Source organism: Candoia aspera, chromosome 9 (assembly GCF_035149785.1).
Source record: "Candoia aspera isolate rCanAsp1 chromosome 9, rCanAsp1.hap2, whole genome shotgun sequence".
NCBI lineage: Eukaryota > Metazoa > Chordata > Lepidosauria > Squamata > Boidae > Candoia > Candoia aspera.
Window position 1 is genome coordinate 6,941,899 of NC_086161.1, and position 22,605 is coordinate 6,964,503.

The 22,605-nt window shown below is 40.7% G+C and overlaps 1 protein-coding gene across 1 annotated transcript in view; it reads left to right on the forward strand.

Moving 5' to 3' along the window:
* The window catches only part of OPCML (opioid binding protein/cell adhesion molecule like), a 292,279-nt gene extending 278,878 nt beyond the window's left edge, over window positions 1–13,401 (forward strand). Inside the window, exon 7 of the mRNA XM_063311140.1 lies at window positions 10,635–13,401. Coding sequence (XP_063167210.1) covers window positions 10,635–10,735 — 101 coding nt within the window. The 3' untranslated portion in view covers window positions 10,736–13,401. The remainder of the gene's footprint in view (window positions 1–10,634) is intronic.
* The last annotated feature ends 9,204 nt before the right edge of the window (window positions 13,402–22,605 follow it).

The window sequence follows — 22,605 nt, forward strand, 5'->3', positions numbered from 1 at the left end:
ACATCAGATTTTTTTTCTTTTTACTTTACATTTAGAATTCCAGTTTTGTTCAGAACAACAGCTAGCCCTTTAGGATAATTAGAAATCTGGGAGTGCCTCCCTTGTATGATTTTTGGGTGGGCCTTTCCCCCAGTGACCTTGTACTCAAATCTGAAACACCTCAGAAGTTGGACATACCTAACAATGCAAATCTACTTAATGTGAGGTTCCTGGTCCTTGTAATCTTAAAGCAGTAATTCTCAATACACGCCACATAGGATATACAGTGTGGAAAGTTCTTTATTAAGATATGGTTCCAAGCTCTTGTGAAGCTACGAATGGTTTTTCGTGCCCAAATTGTCCCTTAAAAGCATTTCAGTTACTCTCCTACTTCCCCCCTCCTCTGCTATAATTTACTCTCTGGTAAAATTCCCTTTCGATTTCAGGCTTTCATCACCTTTTCACCTCGTTCCAGAAAGTGCCAGGCACTCGACCTTGAGGTGCATTCTCGTCTAAACCTTTCTCCAGCGGCTGTGCTAGAATGCATGCCTTCACCCCCCTTCTTTGTTCTTCAATGCTCTGAGCTGCAAGCTTCTATCTATACACGTGTCTAATCTCTACTTCTTCCTTACTACTTAACCCATGTTCGGGCGAGGCATCCAGATGCCAGTAACTATTGCTTCTGGATTGCTCCATCCTGACAATCTGTGGAAAGCAGAATACATTTTTGCATTTCAAAGGTTGTCCAAACATTGTGGGGCCATGACCCACTACAACAATCAGACTTTGTGTGATTCCCCCCAGTGAACATGGCTTTCAGTTGGTCCAGACAGAGTAGGAGTCATCCAGCTGTGTGTGTATAAACCAAGCATGTACACTCCAAATTGGATCACTCTCAGAACTTACTGGAGATGGGTGTGTGTGTGTGTGCATGAATGCAGTGGCCTTTGTGCTTGCCACAACAGTTCTTGCACTCTCTTGAATGGTGTCCAAGGCAAGCCAGTTCGGGATTTTGCCGACTCTCACTTTCCAAGGGCAGATCTTCTTGGCTTCTTCCTGGGGGAAGGGGGCATGATGGTGGGTTCTGATCCTGCAGGCCCATTCCAAGGCTCCCAAGCCTTGTACCTTTTCTGCTTCTTACAGGAGAATGACACTTTGTGACGAGAGGCCTGCTGTTCAGTCTTCCGGGAGCAGTGTAATGGTGTGTGGGAATGACCTTGGGAGGCGGAAGGAAAAGCTGCAGACTAGGCAATGGTCAGATAAGAGGCAGCTGAGCCCACAGAAGGAAGGGGGACATGGCAAACATCTCAGAAGGGACCCTCCCTAGTGTCTTGGGCTGTAAAGGCAAGCGTGGAGAGATGTATTTTCAGACTTGCGACATTATCTTAATGCAACTTTACAATAAAGCACAATTAGTTCATCTGGGCATGCTTCCTCTCTGGACTACCTCGCAAGGCTGACAGGCAGCCCAGAGGCTCAGCACCAAAACTCAGAGTTGTCCTACTGCAAGAAGTAATTGGGTCACCTTTGGCAGCACTCAGGGGTAGATTGTCACAAGACAAACCCACAGGCTACTAAAGGAAAGGATCTCACACATGGCCCAGCGCACCACTAGCAGCTCAGGAAAGGCTGTCCATCTTGGGCAGGATGGGAGCAAGTGCTAACTTTGCTCAGACCCCCCCCACACCACAAAAGGTCATGACCCACAATTTCAGAATCCCTCTTCTAATCTATGTTTCCATCTGAAGATGTTGCCTAGTTTGGCAATGAAACGTCTGCAAGAAAACAACAAGGCTCAGAGAGCACCCGGGACTCCACATATGTTTCCATTTCTCCTTTTAAGAATAAATATCCTTTCCATTTCTCATTAAGTTAGGCTTCTCTCCCTTTTTCCAGTTTTGTTAAGGCAAAGAAGAGAGTAACAGGTTACCTTTCTTTTTGGCTGACAACAGCACCAGTGGGTTCTGCTACATTTCTCCCAACCTGCAAAAAGTTAGTCCATCAGAAAAATATGCAGGGATTTCACATTTTATTTCTCATGCGTATTTCACGCACCCTCACACTGAAAAAAGAAAATCATTGGCATCTGGTTATTAGTTGCAGTTTTCTTAGGTCTGACACAGCCAATTCAACATTTGCTAATGTCAGCAGACACACAGCATTTTGTTTTCCTCCCTTCCTTTGCAACTAGGTGCCATCTTTGGATTCAGACTTGAATTGGTATTGGTCCCTCTCCTAATTAAGAAAAGAAACACATTCAAATGCCTCCGATTTCAGCACTGAATGTGCATTAATAATCCTTTATTTTCAAGTACAAAATAAAATATTTGATTTTTAATAGAGCACTGTGCAGGCACACACATCCTCACCATGCCTCCCAGAACAACAAAGCTCATTTGAATTGCTCTACAAAGATTGTCTGGTAAATGCTTGGGAAAACAATGTTGCAGTCTGTTGTAATTAAGCAAAATAAAAGTTCTGTTTGCAATGAGACAATTTGGCTAAGCTGCTTTTTCATTGCAGAAATGGGTTTTGTAGCTCTCTGCTTACTCAAAGAACACATGAACTAATTAGATTCCCCCTTGCCATTATTTTTAATTTTTTACCATTACAAGAGTTGTTGCCCCTTTGTCTTAAAATTAATGAGGTTAGAAAGCTGGCATCATGTTTCTTTTTAAGTTCAGATTATGGCTGAGTGTCTCGGATTTCACTTGAGGTATAATTATGCATTAATGATACTTTTTTTTCCCGTGCTCCCCTCCCTCCACCTTGTAAAATACCCTTTGCCCTTCTCTGTGTTTTTTGCTAATTCCATTTCTATAACTAAGCAACGAGCTGTATAGGTTTGGCAGTTGCGTCTTCCCTGATCCTTAGTGTCGTGCAGTGAATGAAAATCAGCAGTGGGTTGTCTGAATGGAGCCATTGTGGCAGATAAAACATTGTTTATGGCTTAGCATGTTGTGTGAACTCAGCCTGCTGTAACTTCTGCCACAAGCCAGTCATTGAGAGTTTCCCTTCTGCCAGAATGGCCTATCGGAAAATGAGGACTATAACATTTCCAAGGCATTCAATACAAAACCCTACTTGTTTTGCAAGTGGAAATAACAACTGTGTTAGCACTCTGATAGCCTTCTGCTTCCTCCCTAATAGTCATTTGGGTACGCTGTGGGTGTGGAAACTGAGGATATTACACACATACACAGTGGTGTATAGAACTACCATTAGCATAAAAGGTTAAAAGAGAGAGAGACAGAAGTTGAACAATAATAGCATGCATCAACAAATAAAATGCACAAAGAAACAATGAAAACATATAAAAGCCACTATCTTGGTATAATGGGTGCTCCAGCCTTTTGAGGGATCAAGAGACACGTGCATGTGAATACCGCAGAGAGAAGTGAGCACATTCTAATCAACATTGGGTGTCTCCAATGAGATTTCTCTTGTTTTCTCTTGATAGGTTAGAGAAATGGGATGAAAATAACAGAATGACATTTAACAGAGAAATGAACAGTTATTCACTTAGGAAACAGAAGTGAAGCAGAAATCAAATGCACAGGTATAGAATGGGGGCACCTGGCTTGGCAATAGTACTCATGACATTCTTGGTATAGTAGTTGATTACAAACTGATTTTGAGCTGTTTATGTGATGTGGCAATTAAAAAAAAGACAAATGCAGTTTTAGGCTGCATCAACAAAAGAATAGTTTCCAAGTCACAGAAAACAAGCATTTGACTTCATCCTGCATTGGTCAGATTCTACCTTGACTAATGTGCCTATACATGAAAAGAGGAGAATGGATATGACAGCATTTTTTAAGTACTTGAATAGATGTTGGATAGAAGTTCAAGAACTGCCCTCTGGCATCCTGGAGAATCCAGTCAAAACATAATGGTTTAAACAGTCCTAGACCAGGCTACAATTAAGAACACAAACCATAAAAATGAATGCAATAGAATCATAACTAAAACTTAAAATACTCTGATTCAGTTCAGTCCAGTCCCATTGCTGATGCCATAGCTTGGTTAGTTCTTTTCACCAGAAAGCAAAATATTGCAACAACGCATGCTGTGTTGGAGAATCTGTCCGCTGCAAAATAATTGATATAAAATTTGTCTGGGTAGCCCAACAGATTTTTAACTAAAGGCTGAATTAGCTTTGACCATGGATCAGAACAGAACCTATAGCACACACAGAATAAACTATGCTATTTTTTTGATTCTGCTGAATGATTGCCAGTCCAAAACATATTGGCAGTCAATGCTTCACTTCAAATTCTAAGCAAAAGGAGCCAGTTTGGTCTAGTGGTTAAGGCACCAGGGTAGAAACCAGGAGTCTGTGACTTCTAGTCCCTCCTTAGGCATGAAAGCCGGCTGGGTGACCTTGGACCAGTCGCTCTTTCTCAGCCCAACTCACCTTACAGGGTTATTGTGGGGAAAATAGGAGGAGGAAGGAGTATTGGCTATGGTGGCAGCTTTGAGTTATTTATAAAAATAATAAAGGTGGGATAGACATTAAATAAATAAACAGATAAATGACAACTTCTGAGATCTAGAGTCAGACTGAGTATTAAAAGATACTTCTTAAGAGCAATTCAATGATAGAATCCATTACTCAGAGAGAGAGTGGATACTTCTTCGCTGAGCATGTTGGAACAGAGGCTGGACAGCCGCCTGTCAAGGATGCATTAATTCTGGTCCCTATATTCAGCAGAATATTGGCCTTGATGATCTAAAAGGACCCTTCCAACTCTTTGATTCTGTGATTTCTTCAGCAAGTAGACAAGTTACATATGAATTCAGAAGTACTGTTAAAACAAGCCGGAGAGCCTGCTTAGGTTAGCATCCTTCGTGCAAGGCATAGAAGCTACAGGCATCTCCTGCCTGTTGGTTTTGAGCTGTCTTTGACAGGCACAGAGCTCTGTCATGGGTACCAGCTATTGAACACATATATCTTTCATGCATTCCTCCCTTTTAAAAGATTCTCAACTTGCAGACATCATTATGATTCCTTAATTAGGAAATAAAAGCAGGTACTGGGTCTTTGTGGAAAACTCTAAGCATGTCCATATCAGCTGCAAATGTCACCGGAGAAGTGTGGAAGCAATTGGAAAATTCCCAAGAGAGATGCTCCTAAAAACTTTCTAAAACTACGTGCAATTGTCCACAGCAAAGAGTTTAGGCATCCTGTTTTAGTTACAGAGAGCTCCTCTGCTACTAAAGTCGCCTGTAATGCCTTGAGGAGCAAACTCATTTCCTGAATAGAGTTTTCAAAACATTTTCAACTTTCAAGCAAGTGAGAGTCAAGGCTGGTTGCTGCCAAGAAGAGCAATGGTCTGGACACACTAGCCAGTTAGCAAATTCACCCTTCAGTAGGGACGCTTGATAGACTTCACTCAGATTGTCACAGGCTAATTCAGTGTTTCTCAACCTTGGCAACTTTCAGATGTCTGGACTTCAACTCCTTGAATTCCCCAGCCAGCAAGCTGAAAGTTGCCAAGGTTGAGAAACACTGGACTAATCAAACCCTTTAGCAGGTTTGTCTCCCAGTTTGCAGAAGATAGGACTGGAACTGACCCTTTTGGTTAACTATTTTGAAACTCTTTTCCCAGCAGAAACAGCCAGTCTGGCTGAATAACACTGCCCTTATCCATTGCACTTTCCCCAGGTGGTCATAATAGATGCCTGCACAGCTCTAGATACCTTCTTTACAGACCTAGCTCTGCCCAGGTCATGTTGTGTTTTTTTTATGTTTTACTCTCCTTTGCAGTTCTCCTCCTGCACCCAGATTATGTTGACAATTTTATTTTGTCCCACTGTCCCTTTGATCTTCTGTCATTTGAATCCAGGGTTTGAATTGGCTTGAATGTTTTATAACCATCTTGTCAGTTTGGGTTATTTTAATCTTCTCTCTCCATTGGCACCATTACTAACCAAGGCTGTCCCTCCTTTCTCAGGAAGTTTGCTGATGGGGTGCATGTATAAATAGGTTTGTGTATGTGTGTGTGTGTCATGTATCAGATGAAGCCTTCAAAGCTGAAATTACTTCATATGGACCAGATTGAATCCCCTGTTCAGTTTAGAACTGAATTTAGAACTGAATTGGATTATGCCTCTGGAAAATTTGTAGGGTGGAACAGTGTGAAGACAGGGAAAGACGGTCTATAGTTATTTTCCAGGGAAATAATTTCCAGGGGGAGCTGCCTACAAAAGAAAATTCTCGGATAATTCTGTTACCAGAAGCTTTGGTCCAGCTCTTTAAGGTAGCATGGCAAAGATGCTTAGAAAATCTCCACCCAAATTATGGACAGGGAAAACTAGACAGTGGAGCATTCCAACTTCCCAACAAGTTATGTTCTGAGAAACTTCAGCTTTTACTTAAAGGGATGAAACTTTTTGGGAGAAGTCAGGCCAAAGCTATATAACTGAAATGACCCTTGTTTCAAGATGAGTCACACATAACAGCTACTAATGAGCCAAGAAGTCTTTCATTCCAAAAAAGTGCAAGTTAACCATCATGCAAGACACAACTGCAGTATGACCATAAAATGCCCCTCTTTGGCACATACAGGTAGTCCTCGCTTAACAACCCTTTGTTTAGTGATGGTTCAGACTTATGACGGTGCTGAAAAAACTGACTTACGACCAGTCCTCACACTTATGACTGTCACAGTGTCCCCACAGTCACGTGATCACAATTTGGGCACTTGGCAACGGGTTCGCATTTATGACCATCGCAGTGTCCCATGGTCACGTGACCGCCATTTTCAACCTTCCCAGCCAGCTTCTGGCAAACAAAATCAATAGGGAACCATGTGATTTGCTTAACAACCATGTGGTTCATTTGACGACTGTTGGAAAAAAGGTCATAAAATTGGGTCAGATTTGCTTTATGACCCCTTCGCTTAGCAACCAAAATTCCAGTCCCAGTTGTAGCCATTAAGCGAGGACTGTACCTGTACTGCATCGGCACACCCTGTCCACTACAACAACTTTCCTCAGCCTGGTGGCTTTGGATGGGTTGCACTTTTACTCCCCCAAGCCCTAGTTAGGGATTGCAGAAGTTGATATGCAACAATGACATCTGAAAAGCTGCACTGCAGGTAAGTATCAGTATCCAGACCACCCTCTCCCCCTGTTCTGATGGGGCCTACCGTAGCCTGTACCGTACTTATTTATTTGTTTGCTTACTTATTATCATTTTATTCCCTTTGCCTACATGTTCCCCCATACAGGGCAGTCATAAAATAAAGCAAGGCACAGCAGGAGTCAATTATTCATAACCTGCATGTTGGAAGTTCCTTCTTCCAGGAAGGACACCGTACAACTCAGTGCAACGTTACTGCAATCGTCGGCCATTTATTAAGGAAGAGCAGCAGGGCAATTACCTAGGCTTCCTCTCTATTCCACTGCTTTTTGTAGTCTGCCCATGTACAGTGGTCATTATAAATGTTTTACTAGGCCAGTGCTGCTCAGCTTGTTAAGCAACGACTGAAAGCAGCCCTTTGCACGTATTGGGATGAGAGAAAAAGGCAAAGGCACAGGAGGACGGTGATGGGAGGTGGGCAATCGCCCTCACCATGGAGCAAAACTGCAAGAGTGTAAAACATTTAAGAGCAGTTAGTGCATAAAGGCTTCCATATGGGAGGAGTCAGCACAGATGTGTTCTATTCTAGGATTCCAGTCAATCAGCATTGCTATAAAATGGTAGATTAATGAATCAAACAGCCTCTTTGGTTGCTAACAGTTGCTGTGGGATTTGGGGAGAAGGGGGAATAGCCTGGGGGCTTTGCAGCTGAATTCAGCTGAGAGCCTACACGGAGTGTTTCAATTCTTGGCTAAACTTTTAAAAGCATCTTTCAGAGACAGGGAAGGAAATGTGCTTTTTTCTCTTCTCTTCTTCTCTCAGTTCTGTCATTTGATGGAGTTGGGGATTGAAGAGACATAAAGCAAAGGAAATCTCTCTTTCCATATAGCTTTGCCAAGGCCTTAAGAGCAGCTGCGGAGTTTCAGGGGTTTTACCATCATTTTAAATTAGATGAACAAAGAGAAGACAGAGGATATTTTTAGTGGTTGAAACCACACCTCTGGAATGCCTTCTTTGTGGAGATCCATCACTCCTTGTCTCCACACAGACTTCTTTTCACAGGTTTTTGATGCGTAACACGTTGCCGCTGATATATCGTTACTACAATTGTTATGGCTGTTGGTGCTGCAGCTGCTACAATTTGGATCGTTGCTTTCTAATGGATGCGGTGTATTCGTTCTGTAGTTTATATCAGATGCTCTATGGAGAGGAACAGGATATTAATACACTTGTTTACATTTTTAACTAAATCAATGCCCTGCACTTTTGCTGGTAGGATTTAGCATTACATGAATGCATAGCAATGAGACTCTCATTCACAGGTCCTCTCCCACTGGTACAAGCACCAAGAAGAAACAAATCTGCATGATGATGCACACAGGAATTTCTCGTGACATGTGAACTGAGAATTCAAATTAATTTAAAGAATGCTTTGTGAAAACACAGCTGGATTATGAGCCAGTGTGACCCCTGTCCTGCACTGGTTGAGTAAACTAGGAGATGCATAACCTGTGGCTCCCGCCCATGATTTGCCCATTGGTGCACTCCTACGAGTCTGAACAAATGTATCATCAACTATCATTTTCAGCATCTAATCTTAAAATTTAATCAAATTAGCATTTGTCATGACTGCCTCTGCTACTTTTCCTTGGTCCCAACCATTTTGGGAGATTCAAATTCTGGCAGAGACTCAAGGGCCAAATTAGTTGTGCACCCTTTGTGGAGTATGGGGGGGGGGAACCTCTATAATTTCATGAAACTACATAATTGGTCCTTTTTGGATTGTAAATCAAAATATTTCCTACCTCCTTTTCAGCTGGGCTGGAGGAAGAGAGGGAAAAGAAAGATCATAGAAAAGGAGAATCACTGATAGTATTATGCATTGTGCCACCTGTCCCAATGTGGACATACTCCAGATTTGGGTCTACCACTCCTTAAAATTCTAGCCAGGAGGTCAGTTGCTGAGATTTTGGGGAGAAAATCCATAGATCTGGAAGGCATCCAAGTTGGGGAAGGTGGAACAATGATTTGAACTGTCAGATGAAACCTTGCCTTCATGAAAAATATTAAAATAAGTGCTAGTGAGTTTCTCTTTGCTGGCTATGAATTGAAAAGTTTCTACCAAAGCAATATATCAATATATCTTCCTTCATGAAGGAAACAAAGCTAGAGAATTCTTTAAGGCAAGGTAAGCCTGTAGTTCTTCTTAGGAAGTTGACCAAGTTTGCCTAAAGCAAAAATGAAAGCTTGGACAAGTGAGTTGCCAAGAATTTTGATTCAAATAATGAATAAGTTTGTAAATCCATTTGTTCCATGTCCCACCCTTTTACCTTCCATACCCCTGACAGTTCCTGCTATCTGCTTAGCTGGAAAGGCCTGATACTGGTCTGTCCAACCAGAAAATATGGCCAGTTTCTGCTCAGAGGACATGCTCCTTTTCAACCTGTGCAACATTACATAAGACACACTGGATGTATTTCCCTTACAGTTACTCTGTATAAATCGTACATATTTTTGCAGCGGTAGGGAACAACTTTGTTTTAAAATAAGAAATAGCTTCATACTATACACATAGCATCCGTTCCTATTCATCAAAATAATAGAACGTGCATCAAGACATCATGATGCAGGCTCTGCCTTTTAACACTCATGTCACAATGTTGCCTGCAATTTGTAAGAGATGCAATTTGCATTGCCACACTGTGATGAACAATTCAGCACTTATCACCTCCTTGCCCCCTTCCGCAGATGATTTATGAACTGATGTTATTTTATTTCTATAGGATTGTGTTTGGTTTTGTTTTAATCATTATATAAGTCCTTTGTCCTGCTAACTAGCATCAGCATCACCGGACAACTCCCAAGGGGTATGGTTTTCTGAATGCCCGTTTTCTCGCTATAAGGACCTTTGTGATTTCCACCTATTTGCCTGTCTCTTCCAAGCAGTGATGCAAGTGGGAAATGGAGCAATATTTATCCTCTTCCTCTGGGTGATTGTGTAAATTCAATTCAAAGTGACGAAGCAAGCACAAGAGCAGCCATAAGACTGTCAAGAAAGCAGGATAATTTAAAGAACATGTTAGGGCTTCCCTCGGGAGAGAAGTGCATGTGGTATTTCTGGGCCAAAGGCTGAATTTGCCTTCCTAGGCTTGGGTCTATACTCTAAAAATCAATGGAGAGAGTACTGCAACAGCTAAAATGTTATTTGATTGGGATCTACATTTAAGTAACGTCTAGTTAATGTGAATATCCTCCAGTTACATACCTAATAATTTTCACTGAATTGCAATTAAATAATAACTTTGGGCCAACTCTAAGAATTCTACCCAAGACCTTCAAAGACCACATGTGGCCATCGGAGCCTTTGCTTTTGCACTTCTGCCCTGAGACATCTCCCCATGTCTCTCCCAAACCTGGAACTTTCACTGCCTATCCCAAGCTTACCTTATACCCCCAAGTGTTTCTCTGAATCCTCCTCAGTGTTTGTGGGGGGGGGGGGAAATTCTCATTTTGCTAATATCCAATTTCTCCCCCCCCCTTTTTTTTTTGTTTCTGTCATCCAATCCAGGCCCAGGAGCAGTACATGATGGCAACAATGCAGCTTCCCGAGCAATGGCTTGCATCTGGCTATCAGGCACTCTCTTTGCTTATTTCCTCCTCAAGTTTTGATAAGAAGAGGGAGGGTCCTTGCAAATGATGTCTGGCTTCTCCCACACCACGGACTTTTAACCATCCACACTGCTGGGGGAACAGGAAAAAGAAAACAGTCTACAGCTTGATTATATTGCTGGGAGGGCAAGGGGAGGGGGAGGGCGTCCAGATTCCAAGCCAACCACCCATTTGGGATCAGTTAATCATAAACATTTCCCAAAGTAGAATTAGTTTTAATTTCCTTCCTCAGCCATCCCACCTTTCGAAAATGCCCTATTGAAAAATCTCAGCTTCTCATTTCTACTACTGAATGCTTCTCGGCCAAGCCTGCCAAAATAGCCCTGGAAGAAGAGATGCCTTGGTCCAAGAGACATTGTACACCAGGACGTTAAAAGCAAGTAAACAGAGCATCCTCTTAGTTCTATGTCTCCTTGAGCAAAAGGACTGCCCTTTTTAAGTTATAGCACTGTACATATATGTTCATGTTTCAAAGTGTCCACTTCATTCTGGTCTCTCACCTCCCATTTGGGTGGTTCTTTGAATGCATCTGCAACCCTTCTATTAAGGCAGTCTTCTGCAACCTTCCCCAGGATGTGGGTTACATGAGGGATGGAAGTGGTGATGGACCATGTTGCACTTTAAGATGCAGACTATGATTTAGCCAGCTGCCGGGAGCATAGGAGCCCCTCTCCTCTCCTCTCCTCTCCTCTCCTCAAAACCTGATGCTGGAGTGATGGAATGGCAAGTCAAGCACATCACGTTTAGCAGATTCATCAGACCACTTTTCTGCCAATTCATCCATCCAACCAATTATCCATCCATCTGCCTTTCCAGTCATCTATTTGCCATATTAATCAATTTATCAATGTAATTATCTGATGAGCTATTTTTTTAATCCAGATTGTTCCTCTTCAATTCCCCATCCATTCTTCCACACATCCATCAGCCTGGTCACCTTCATTGAGTCCCGCCTTCAGCTAGACAATTTTTTTAAATTCCTCATTATTCAACCCATTATTAGCTTAACATTCCACTGCAGTCTTTTAGCCTTCTTTGCTGCAGAGGGAAGGCACAGAGGTAGTCCACACAGGATCAAAATGAATAGTATGGATAAAGAAAAGGCACATTAAAAATCAAGGAGGGGCAAAGACAATGGAATAATATTTAGGAGCATGTTGGGATCAGCAATTGTGTCAATGGATTTTAAGCCTTTTGCATTCTTGCCCATATCATCCCAGTTAAACATTTCCATTGTCAAGCATTGCCTTAAAACAACTCAACTTAAAGTGCTGAATTTTATGGGGAAGTATTTGCCAACTTTTCCAGTGCCCCCATTTCTACTGCACATAGACATTCAAAGAGACTCATTGTTTTTCATTATCCAGAAACAGCAATGAGATTGTCTCTCTACCCTGATCCTGGCCAGGCCTTCCCAGAACAACTTTTGTGTTTGTTATCTTACAAATCCACCCTCGGAAGCTGTTGGAGGCCAATTACTTTGCTAGTTTGTTGAGACATTAGTTGTACATTTCTTTGGAAACCTCTCTGAAACAGAAGGGTTTTGCACAGCAACTTAAGTTCCAAGTGTTTAATTAACACTGAAGAAACAGGAGAAAAACAACACACCAGAGATGGGAAGGAGAATAGAAGGAGGATATCTCAATGATTCCGTGTGCCTCTTCCATTTCTTCACCAGCCAAGCAGCTAAGGAATCGTCCAGGTCACTCTTTTGTAAAAACAGCACCAATACTTCCTGAAAATTCTCACATGGCTCCTCTCTCTGGATGATACAAGGTTCAGATTGCTTCTGTCTGCACAAAAGCACATCAACGTGGAGGGTTGTTGTAGGAAAGGATTTCCCTCCCTACACGGAAAGAAAAATACTCTTTTTGTTTGTATTGGTGATGGGATATTTGTGGATTTCTGGAATAAGCCAGAATCAAAAAGCTACTAACATTACAGACCATTGCTAGAAGGAGATATCAACAGATAGGTAGTTCTAATCTAGAGAGTGCTAAGAAGAATGCTTACATGACTCATTTCAAATCAAGACCCTGAACAAGGTTGGGCGACTGGGATGGATAAAGTAATGCTGCACAAAGATGACCCATGGAGGGGAGCCAATTTCCAGTGTGTCCAGTTTATGCCATTTCTTTTGTGATAGGTAAAGGCTATTTCTTAGCTGGAAACCAAGGTGGAAAATAATCAACTGTTCCTGATACAACACTTTGCTCTTAGAGAATGTTCTCAAGAGGTGGCTGGTTCCAAGACTGTCTTATTCAGACACACCCTGAAAAGCAGTAAGGAAGTATAGCATCCACTGTACTGAGCTGCTGTCAGCTGTGTCTTGGGAGCACTGAACTGACCTTGTGAGTGACTGGTTCAAATTCTCAGTGGGTCTACACAGATGAGTAAAGAGATGTGCTGTTCAAAACGTTTAGCTTATTGAAACATGTAAAACATGGTTCAAAGATCCTGACATTTACTTATACAAGACTAAATATTTGGGTGGTATATTCATATTTAAAACATTGGAATGGTCAGGGCCTTGTTTTTAGATGAGTGATGAAAACAGGTACACCCCAACTGCATTATTATTGAATGTACAGACTTTTTCTTCCCATAACTTATTTTAATGTCCCTAGTGGCATATGTTTCTTCAGATTTCAAGCAAAGAAGTAATCAGACCTAAGATTGGTTTTAGGGGGGTGGGGGTTGGGAAGGAAATATTCTAAACAATTGGAGAACATGCCTTTCACAAGTATGTCATTCTCTTGTCAGTGTTGGCAGACACCTCTTTCCCATACAATGATCACAGTGGCATAGCACACCTTCCCCTATTCAACTCTGACGCTATTCATATACTGAAATAGCCCTTGAAAGTATATGCCATAATTTGTCCTTAAAGTGTCATATGATTCTGTGTTGTTTTCATGTAATCATGTTGTCATGAAGAGCCTCAGTGCCATAAAACTATTTGGATTCTGGTTTAATCTCTACAAGAAAGTCTATTTAATGCAGAAGAGATTTCTGTCCCTGCAGGAATTGCTGAGCTATATCTGGCCAAAGACTGTCTTCTTAGTTGTACAGTTAAAAACAGGCAGCTAGATGCCTGAAAATGCTCAGAAAGGTGATGGCTTTTCTCTTGGCCTTAGAGAATTTGGAAGAGATGCATTGAGGCTTTAGTTTATCCTGACTCCAACAGAAGATTTTTGGCTCATTTAGGAAGAGTTTTGCTGAAATACTACATCCATACATAAACACACAAACACTAACTCATAGCCAAGTTAAATCAACCCTTGGTTTGACTTAACCACAAGGATTGAATTGGATGCCATTGGATCAACTGCAAAGGCCTGTTCTTCCTAAAACTGCCACCATGCCTACATCCACTCAAAGAATCGATATTGCTTCAAAGGGAGCTACACAGAAATGGGTTGGGATGGGTGGGTGATGCAGACAGCCTCCAGAAAAAAGGTTAAGGCATAATTTTAAGATGTTTAAAATCATGCCTAGAGAACATTTGTGGGTTTAACGTACATAAGAGTTATTCTGCAATCAGCACTAGACAGCTATGCCTTGGCAATTCCTTTCCACCAGTGTTGTATTTTTCTGCATGCCTCACCTTTTCTTAGAAGATCAAACAAGCCCCATGGGATAGAACTAAACTGAGTGGAAGGAAAGAGAAGACACTCTTCTGTAAGTAATTCTCTTGGAGATCTTCTGTAATGGGGATGAGCTTCTCTTCCAGAATGAAGTGCACTGACATTCTGGTGACACACTACTTCCTAAGTTTGCTTAAGAATGATAAAAGTTAAGTGCCTGATGTGTTCAAATAGTTTCCACATGCCTCTGGGAGAATACTTTAGGATTTATGAGAAATGCCTCACGTTCTGAAGGTGAAAACTTCAAGTATCTCCTCTGCAATCTGTGAGAGCATTGTGACAAATGCTGGCCCCGATTCATTTCAAGGAGGACTTGCATGAAGCTTCATGGAGAAATGCTAGCCAGTAAATCACACCCTTTGGTTTCAAATGGACCACAGCATGGTTACATATGTTCTTTCACTTCAGTGAGACTACACACAAATAACTAGACACAAGATTATAGGCATTGAGGTGAATCTTTTTTTAAGAAATAAGTCACAAAAGTCTCATTGAAATTGAGGATATCTAAGTGGGGACTAACAAGAGTTTTAGCACTTTAGTTTGCTGTATCAGTCCTTTAGGCCGTTTCGAGGAGATTTTATATCTGATTTGCCAAGGGTCTTTTTCCATGAAATATTGGATGCTTTCTGCATAGAATATAGAAAGCTGCTTTCACTGCTTGATAACAGCTCCTCAGAGTTTCAGGCAGAGACCTTTTTAACCATTTGTGGATCTCATTCATGCAAAACAGATGTCCTACCACTGAACTGGGGTCCTTCTCCACTTGCTTTGTCTTGGATACATGGTGACTTTGGTCTGAATGCCTATTTTCATCACAAATCACTTTCCCTCTTTGTTCCTACCTGTGCTAATCACAATCATTGGTATGGCCTGCAGTAAGATGAAACTGGGCTTTGGTTTTCTTGCACTATTACAACTTGTGCTAGTACAACTTACACACTGTGTTGGATTATTAAGTCCACTGAAGATTAATCCAAGGCTCCTCTAGAAAGGGGAATGATTTGCACCTTGTGAGAAAAAAAAATCTTCTGTCTCAAGGATGTGAGAACACATAAGTTGTATTCACAAAGAATGAAACTGTTTCATTGACAGCTCCTGCTTGACTCCTTCTACCAGAAATAGCAGCTCAGACACAGAAGTTATTTTTGTGGCGGGTTCAATATAATGAGCAATCCTGGAACTGTGGTTTCCCTCTTAAGAAGGCAGAAAGAAAAGTCACGTCTAGTTCTTTAAACTAATGATTCTTGGCTTATGAGGGGAGACAAACCAGGAATTATGATCCACGTGTTGTATGAATCATGCACTTTCCCACAATTTAGTTCAGATATTCCCCCAGTAGAAGGGATCAAATAGGTTTGATTGTTTATTCATTGTAAAAGAGGACTCTGTAGAATACTTCTTTTTTATGACATATGAACACAGTCATAGTATGTTAGACTACCCTTTCATCTTAATATAGCCTGATATATTTTGATGAAGAGAGGGAAATTTTATTTATCCAAATAGAATTGTGCTAATAGGCCATTATTTAAAAAAACTCAGACTCTTAGGACAATAAAGCAGGAAATGTTTCTTTCCAGTTGGAATAATTTTTGCTGTCTAGTAACAGCAACTGCAAATAATTAAAAACAGATTAAATCTATGACTGGCCTTACAAGCTCCCTTTTCTCTTCTTTCTCCTCAACCATCTAGCTCAGAATAAGAATAAACCAAGATTTAGGTTAGGGTTCTCTAGTTCTTGTCTTATCATTATAGGCAGTTGCAAGTTCCTTGTTATAAATAAACTTGAATATATTGTCAAACAATCCAACTTCAAAATATGGTTTATGAAAAATTAGAACTTATTTTAAACTTTTGTGCTTGGTTTGTGTGCAGTGTAAATCCATTAACTAAAGAGCAAACAGTCATGGCTGATTCCTCCTTTTGGCCACATGGGTACAGAAGAAGGGAGCCCTGACATCTAGCCCTTTCTCTATGAGCCCATGGTGTACTTATGGTTTCATTTAAGGTGCATATGCAGTCATCATGTGAGCAGATAGCAACCATTTTACACCTGTATATCTGATCATCTCTTGGCCCAAGTTCCTGATCCAGCCTTTCTCAACCTTTTGACCCTGGAGGAACCCTTGAAATATTTTTCAGACCTTGGGGAACCCCTGCACATTCAGGCTCAAATATAGGCCAGAAGTTACAAAATTATTATATTAGTTTCATTTGTAGGCCTGTATATATGCATTAACTGTTCTTAAACTAAACATAATGAAACTTACCTCTTTAATGTGAAGTTGCCCAAATTTGAAATATTTTTTAAAATAAATTGTGAACTCCCAGGGAACCCCTAGTGACCTCTCATGGAACCCTAGGGTGCCACGGAACCCTGGTTGACAAACCCTGTCCTGACCAAAAGCTTTTTCCAGTGTTCTATCCTTTCTATTTCAACAGAGCTGGGATGTACTTTCAGATGTATCAATTGTTGGTCTTCAAAAATGGAATCTGTTGCCTCGTTGTAGAGCCACTGCTTGCTGCCTAAACCTCCTGTAAGCCTTTGCTTCTCATTTCAGAAAATCTGCTCTCAAAAAGTGAACTAATTGCAAGTCAAGACATACGTATTTTGACCTAGTTGCGCTATCTCTGAGTTTAAGGCATTTAGGCCTTCTTAGACTTGGCCTCTCCTCCTTCAGAAAATGAAATGATTAATATCAAACAAGTATTTGGGCCATAAGCATCCTAGATGGCCATGCCTAATCAAAACAGAGCCACCCACTAGAAGTCAAGCACTATCTGTAGTTTTATCAAAATAGGTGATTGCACTATCTGTTAATGTAGCAATTCAAAGCTTCATTTAGGCTCTTGTGTGATTCTGTACAAGCTCATATGAAGCCCTGTGAAGAGCTAAGAGCCGTTCCATGTAATCTGAATAAAGGTATTAATGTTCAGTCTTTTGAGACAAGGGGTTGCTTGTATTATTTAATAAATAAATATTCATGAGGATTCAGAGGTGTGCAAAACTCTTCTTCTTCACTTTGTAAGGGCTCATCTTGGGTATTTAAACATCTTCATGGATGTCTGTCTCTACTGAAATGAACACAGAATCCCTACAGATGCATTAAAGCTTTTGTGCTAAGGATGCTAAACAATGAAGCACCTGGCTTGCTTTGATATCACTTCTTAAAAATAGCCAATATATTAAATTGAAGGCCAAACCAACAAAAGTGAAAATTAATCACGTCTCTCTCAAAACACATCTGTCCTGTGTATACTCATGACTCTGAATTACTGGAAATAGATGCCATTAATTAAGATACTCCTATACCAAACTAAAAGGTATCATTCACTTTTTGAATTAAGCAAACAAGCAAAAAATAATCCCAGAATAGGGGAAAAATAATTTCTGTTATTTACAACTACCAGAAAGCATTTTTTCCTTTTTTAAAAAAGTCAACTTATTGTGCAATGTATAAGTGCAATTGTGAGGAATCATGTTGGTTGTATGAAACCGTTACCTGTCCATTTCAGAGTCCTTATCTTTGCTAGACTTACAGGTTCTTCTGTGACTTATCAATGGTGCAATTCTTCTAGCTGTATCAAAGCGATGGGCTGTGCATATTGTTTTCACACAATTTATCCTATAAAAAAAAAAAAAAAAATAGTAAATAAATTTTCAGTGTTTAAATGCTTTAAAGAGGAGAAAGATATATCCAATGGAAGTTTTTAGAGCATTTTTTTTCTCCTTTTATTCTGTCAGCCTCCTAGAGATACTTTTTTAAATTTTATTTTTAATTCTTAAAGCAAATGAAGTCAAGTCTCTTTTTTTCCTGTCAATAATCGTATTAAAAAGGTGAATATACTACCTGAAATTTTGTGCATGTTACATTGTAGTTGTAACCTTTTCTAATTCAGAAAGAATAAGAGATGGTTGTGATTGTGCAGTGTACCAATAAAGTTTGAAGAAATTTGTACCTTTTGGGGAAATTTTATCTGAGATTTGGTTTTATTCCCTAACTGTATAACCTAGAGCAGTGTTTCTCAATTCTTCCCCCCACCCCAGTCCACTTTGAACCTTGTTTTTCTCCTGTGCCCCCCCCCCCCCGCCCCTGTTCAGGTCCCATAACGGGATATGGACATGAGGCGGTAACTGGTGTGTTTTCTGGCATCAACAAGACAGCATTTGCAATATGATACATTTTGCTTTTCTGAGATCGCCGTGTCACATGCCATGAACCTCCCGTTACATGTTTTTCTCCTGTGCCCCCTTAAAATGTCCTAGGGCTCCAGGGGGCCATAAGGCCCACAGTTGAGAACTCCTACCTCTACCATAAGATTACTGTGTTGATGTTGGTCATCTTATGCACTAAAGACAAATACACCACACAGGAATGCAGGGAAAAGTCCTGTACAATGCCCAGGTTTTCCATCTGGTCAATCTTGACTCCCAGCTGAAAGCAAATTCTGGAAAGTTTCCATTCCAGTGTGTGTGCGTGTGTGTGTGTGTGTGTGAGAGAGAGAGAGGTGTATATGAATATGAATAGATGTATGGGTAGCAGTAGATATATACATGTACACATGTGAACACACACACATTAAAATTAATTGCTTGTAAAATAAGATGTCTAATTTATAGCATTAATTAATCTTCCATATGCATTACCAACTGTTCACTTTTACACACACAGCACTGTCACACACTGTACAAACACACATGCGCTCTTTTCAGCAGGAACATAAAAAAAAATGGTTTGAGGGGAAGAAGTAATTATATTTGGAAGAGAAGAGAAGGGGGGACACAATGTATGAGAAGACAGGCATGAAGAGGGAAGAAAAGAGAACAGCCATTTAGGCATTACGAAAAAGGGGTTAAAATCATCAAGTCCACAGTCCTGTCTAAGTAACAGCTAATACAGGCTAAATTTCAAAGGTATCCATGCTTTTCGACAATGATTATGGGAGTTAGTTTAACTTCCTAGAAGCTTCTGTTCTCAGTAAATGGAACACACTCCCACAATGCACAGGTGATAGCTGGTGGGGGTGGGGTCCCTCATCTTCCTACTGAATAAATTTGGTAACTCTTTGGTCAGCAGCCAAATGTGTAAAGTAGTCATTTGTTTAAAAAAATCAAAACACTTATACTTCAGCATTTTACCCACAGTAGATCAGATCAGATACAAACACTAGAATTAAGTAAGAAGAATTACAGAGAGGCCAACCAGACAAAACTACCAGCTTGTTAAACTATGATGATTGCTTGTCCCCAACTGGTAGGGGAAGGATATCATCACATAAGTGCTGGGATTGTGTATATGGGTACATTATGCAGTTATTTAAATTGTGGCATTTGTGTGATGATGTCATCACAAATGGCTCATTATGTGCCCCTACATGGGAAGGAGACTGGAAGGTTTATTTTATAGTAGACGCGGCAGTGATACTTCAGAGAAGGACCTGCCTCTTAAGTTCTCCAACCACCATTTCAGTGAAAGTGGGAGGTAATGAAAGGAAGGCCTCCTCTGATTTGAATTTGACTGGTGATTTCATAGACAAGTCCATGCAACAAGGAAGTGATTTGTCACTTAATGACAACTTCAGTTGTTTACACCAAGCCAAAAATATCACATCAAAGATTGGTGTCAGAGATTTCCGTTATATGATGCCTTATCTCATACCCATTTGAATTAGCAGAATCTTGGGGTATTTTAGATGGTGGATAGGATGGAGAGCCTCTTAATGGAATTGCATTCAGCAGCCTTTGCTAACTTGATGCCTTTCTAGCAGCCAGATTGGCCAGGGGGAGTAAGAACTATAGTCCAACACAGTTGAAGGGTTCCGAGTTGTTGTAAAGTCCAAAGCATATAATGGAAGCCAGTGAGAAACTCCATAGGATTAGTACTTTTGTTAAAAGTCAAACTTACTTTGCTTAGCCAAGTTTTCTACCCCAGCATTCCCCCAACTTTCTACTCTCCATGTGTCTTGAACTTTCAGTATCCTCAGCCTTGTTGTTGTTTATTTGTTTAGTCACCTCCGACTCTTTGTGACTTCATGGACCAGCCCACGCCAGAGCTTCCTGTTGGTCGTCAACACCCCCAGCTCCCCCAGGGACGAGTCCGTCACCTCTAGAATATCATCCATCCACCTTGCCCTTGGTCGGCCCCTCTTCCTTTTGCCTTCCACTCTCCCTAGCATCAGCATCTTGTCCAGGCTGTCCTGTCTTCTCATTGTGTGGCCAAAGTATTTCAGTTTTGCCTTGAATATCATTCCCTCAAGTGAGCAGTCTGGCTTGATTTCCTGGAGGATGGACTGGTTTGATCTTCTTGCAGTCCAAGGCACTCTCAGAATTTTCCTCCAACAATCCTCAGCCTACCTAGTCAGATATCTGGGAATTATGGGAGGGCACCAGATCTGGACTAGACCCAGTTTCCCAAGCAGCTCATTTAGCTACAGATCATTCCTCTGAAGCTGCTCAGAAAATATCCTTCCTCCCTTAGTCCATCATGTTCTTTAGTTTCTCCAATCCCACCAGGACCTTGGTTACACTTATCTGTCAACCAAAGCACTTTATAATAAAAGATTCACAGCAATTGCATCAAGTTGGGCATGGAACAAAAATATATGGGAAAAAATAAGGAAGGAACAAATCTCAACAGATGATAGGAACACTTGAGTGAAATAAGCTGTTACTATAAAGGGTTCTCTTTTCCACCTAATCTTTATCATCGCCCCAGCTGACTAACAAGAATCATCTTCCTGTCTGCCTATCCCTACAGAAGTAAGGCCTATGGCTTTTATACACTCTTAGTCCACTGATCTCCACTTCCATCAACCACAGGAAACCATGCATTTCTGATCCTTTTAGTTGCCACAGAAATTAAAAAAGGAATCCTACGCTCCATTCTTTTATCATTCTCTCTTTTGTCCACCTATTCATCTGCCCAACCTAGCATGGTCTTCTGCTCCACCATATCCTTCCATCTCTCTCTGGACAATCCATTCAGGTCTGTCTGTCTGTCTATCTATCTGCCTGGCTTGCTTTAAAACTCAGTTCATACCACTTTACAGAAACATGTCTACATAATGAAAGCATTCCTCTTATCTCCCCTTTGGCCTTCAGCCAAGAAAGCTTAATGCATCTGGTCTACAATGCCCCAGTTAAGTGAGGTGATAAAGAGAGTATCTTGTCCAGAAAAAAAGCCAGCAAGTTAGGTTTTTTTTTCTCCCTCATTTAAATAACTTTTGTGTAAAACAACAGAAGTTCTCCCAAAGATATAATAGTATTAAAGATGTTGCTATTGCTATCAAGAGCTATCAAAAGAATGGGGAAAAAAGTCAGTAGCTGGGGAGGGAAGGAATTAAGGGAGATCAAAGAGAAACATGTGCTTAATTCCTTGCAACTAGCTTTATCTAATTTGTCCATTAGGAGAACTATTTGGATATGCAAAACAGCTACAGTTACAGGGCACATAATTTGCTCTCAACTGTCAGTTCTTATTCTTTCACTTCTATTTAAATTGTACAGAAAGGGAGGGTAGGATAGAAGAAAGACAAAATAGGCCAGTTTATTCAGGAACTAAAGTCAAGCGAATCTCCCTTAAGTCCAGCTTGACTTTTGGTCAATGGACATCCTTGGTAACAAGGCAGAAATGGTTTGCCTTTGCCTTCTTCCAGGATACATATCTTCTCAGCTTGGCCTCGAATCCTGATATTTCTTGCTGGCTTCCCATCCAATACAAACCAGGTGCTATCCTGCTTAATGTTCAAAATCAACTAAGGTTGGTTAGGTACTGTGTCATAGATGGGCTTAAGGAATAAGGACTGCAGAATAAAATGGAAATTAATACCATAGTTATAATTGCAGCTAAGATTATACAACAGATTTTGCACATGGGAAAGCATGCACCAATGTGACTGATACACATGTACAGCAGGCAAGTGGAAGCATTAAAACCACTGTCCAATGATAAATTTTCCTACTTGATTTAGCCATGTTCTTGATTGTGCACCTGAACCTGTGAGACCCAAACTGCACATGCCTGCTCCTTCTTCCTGGTTTAATCAATGCTTCATGTTCCATTAAAGAAAATCACACAACGTTCCATTAAAAAATATTAACATGAGGGAGGGAGGAATTTCTTTTTGGTATGATCAACCAAGGAGGATACTTAACTAGTTCTTTTAGGAAATGAAAGGCAGACACCTTCAATTTAGTCCTGAATTGTTGCTTTTGGTTAC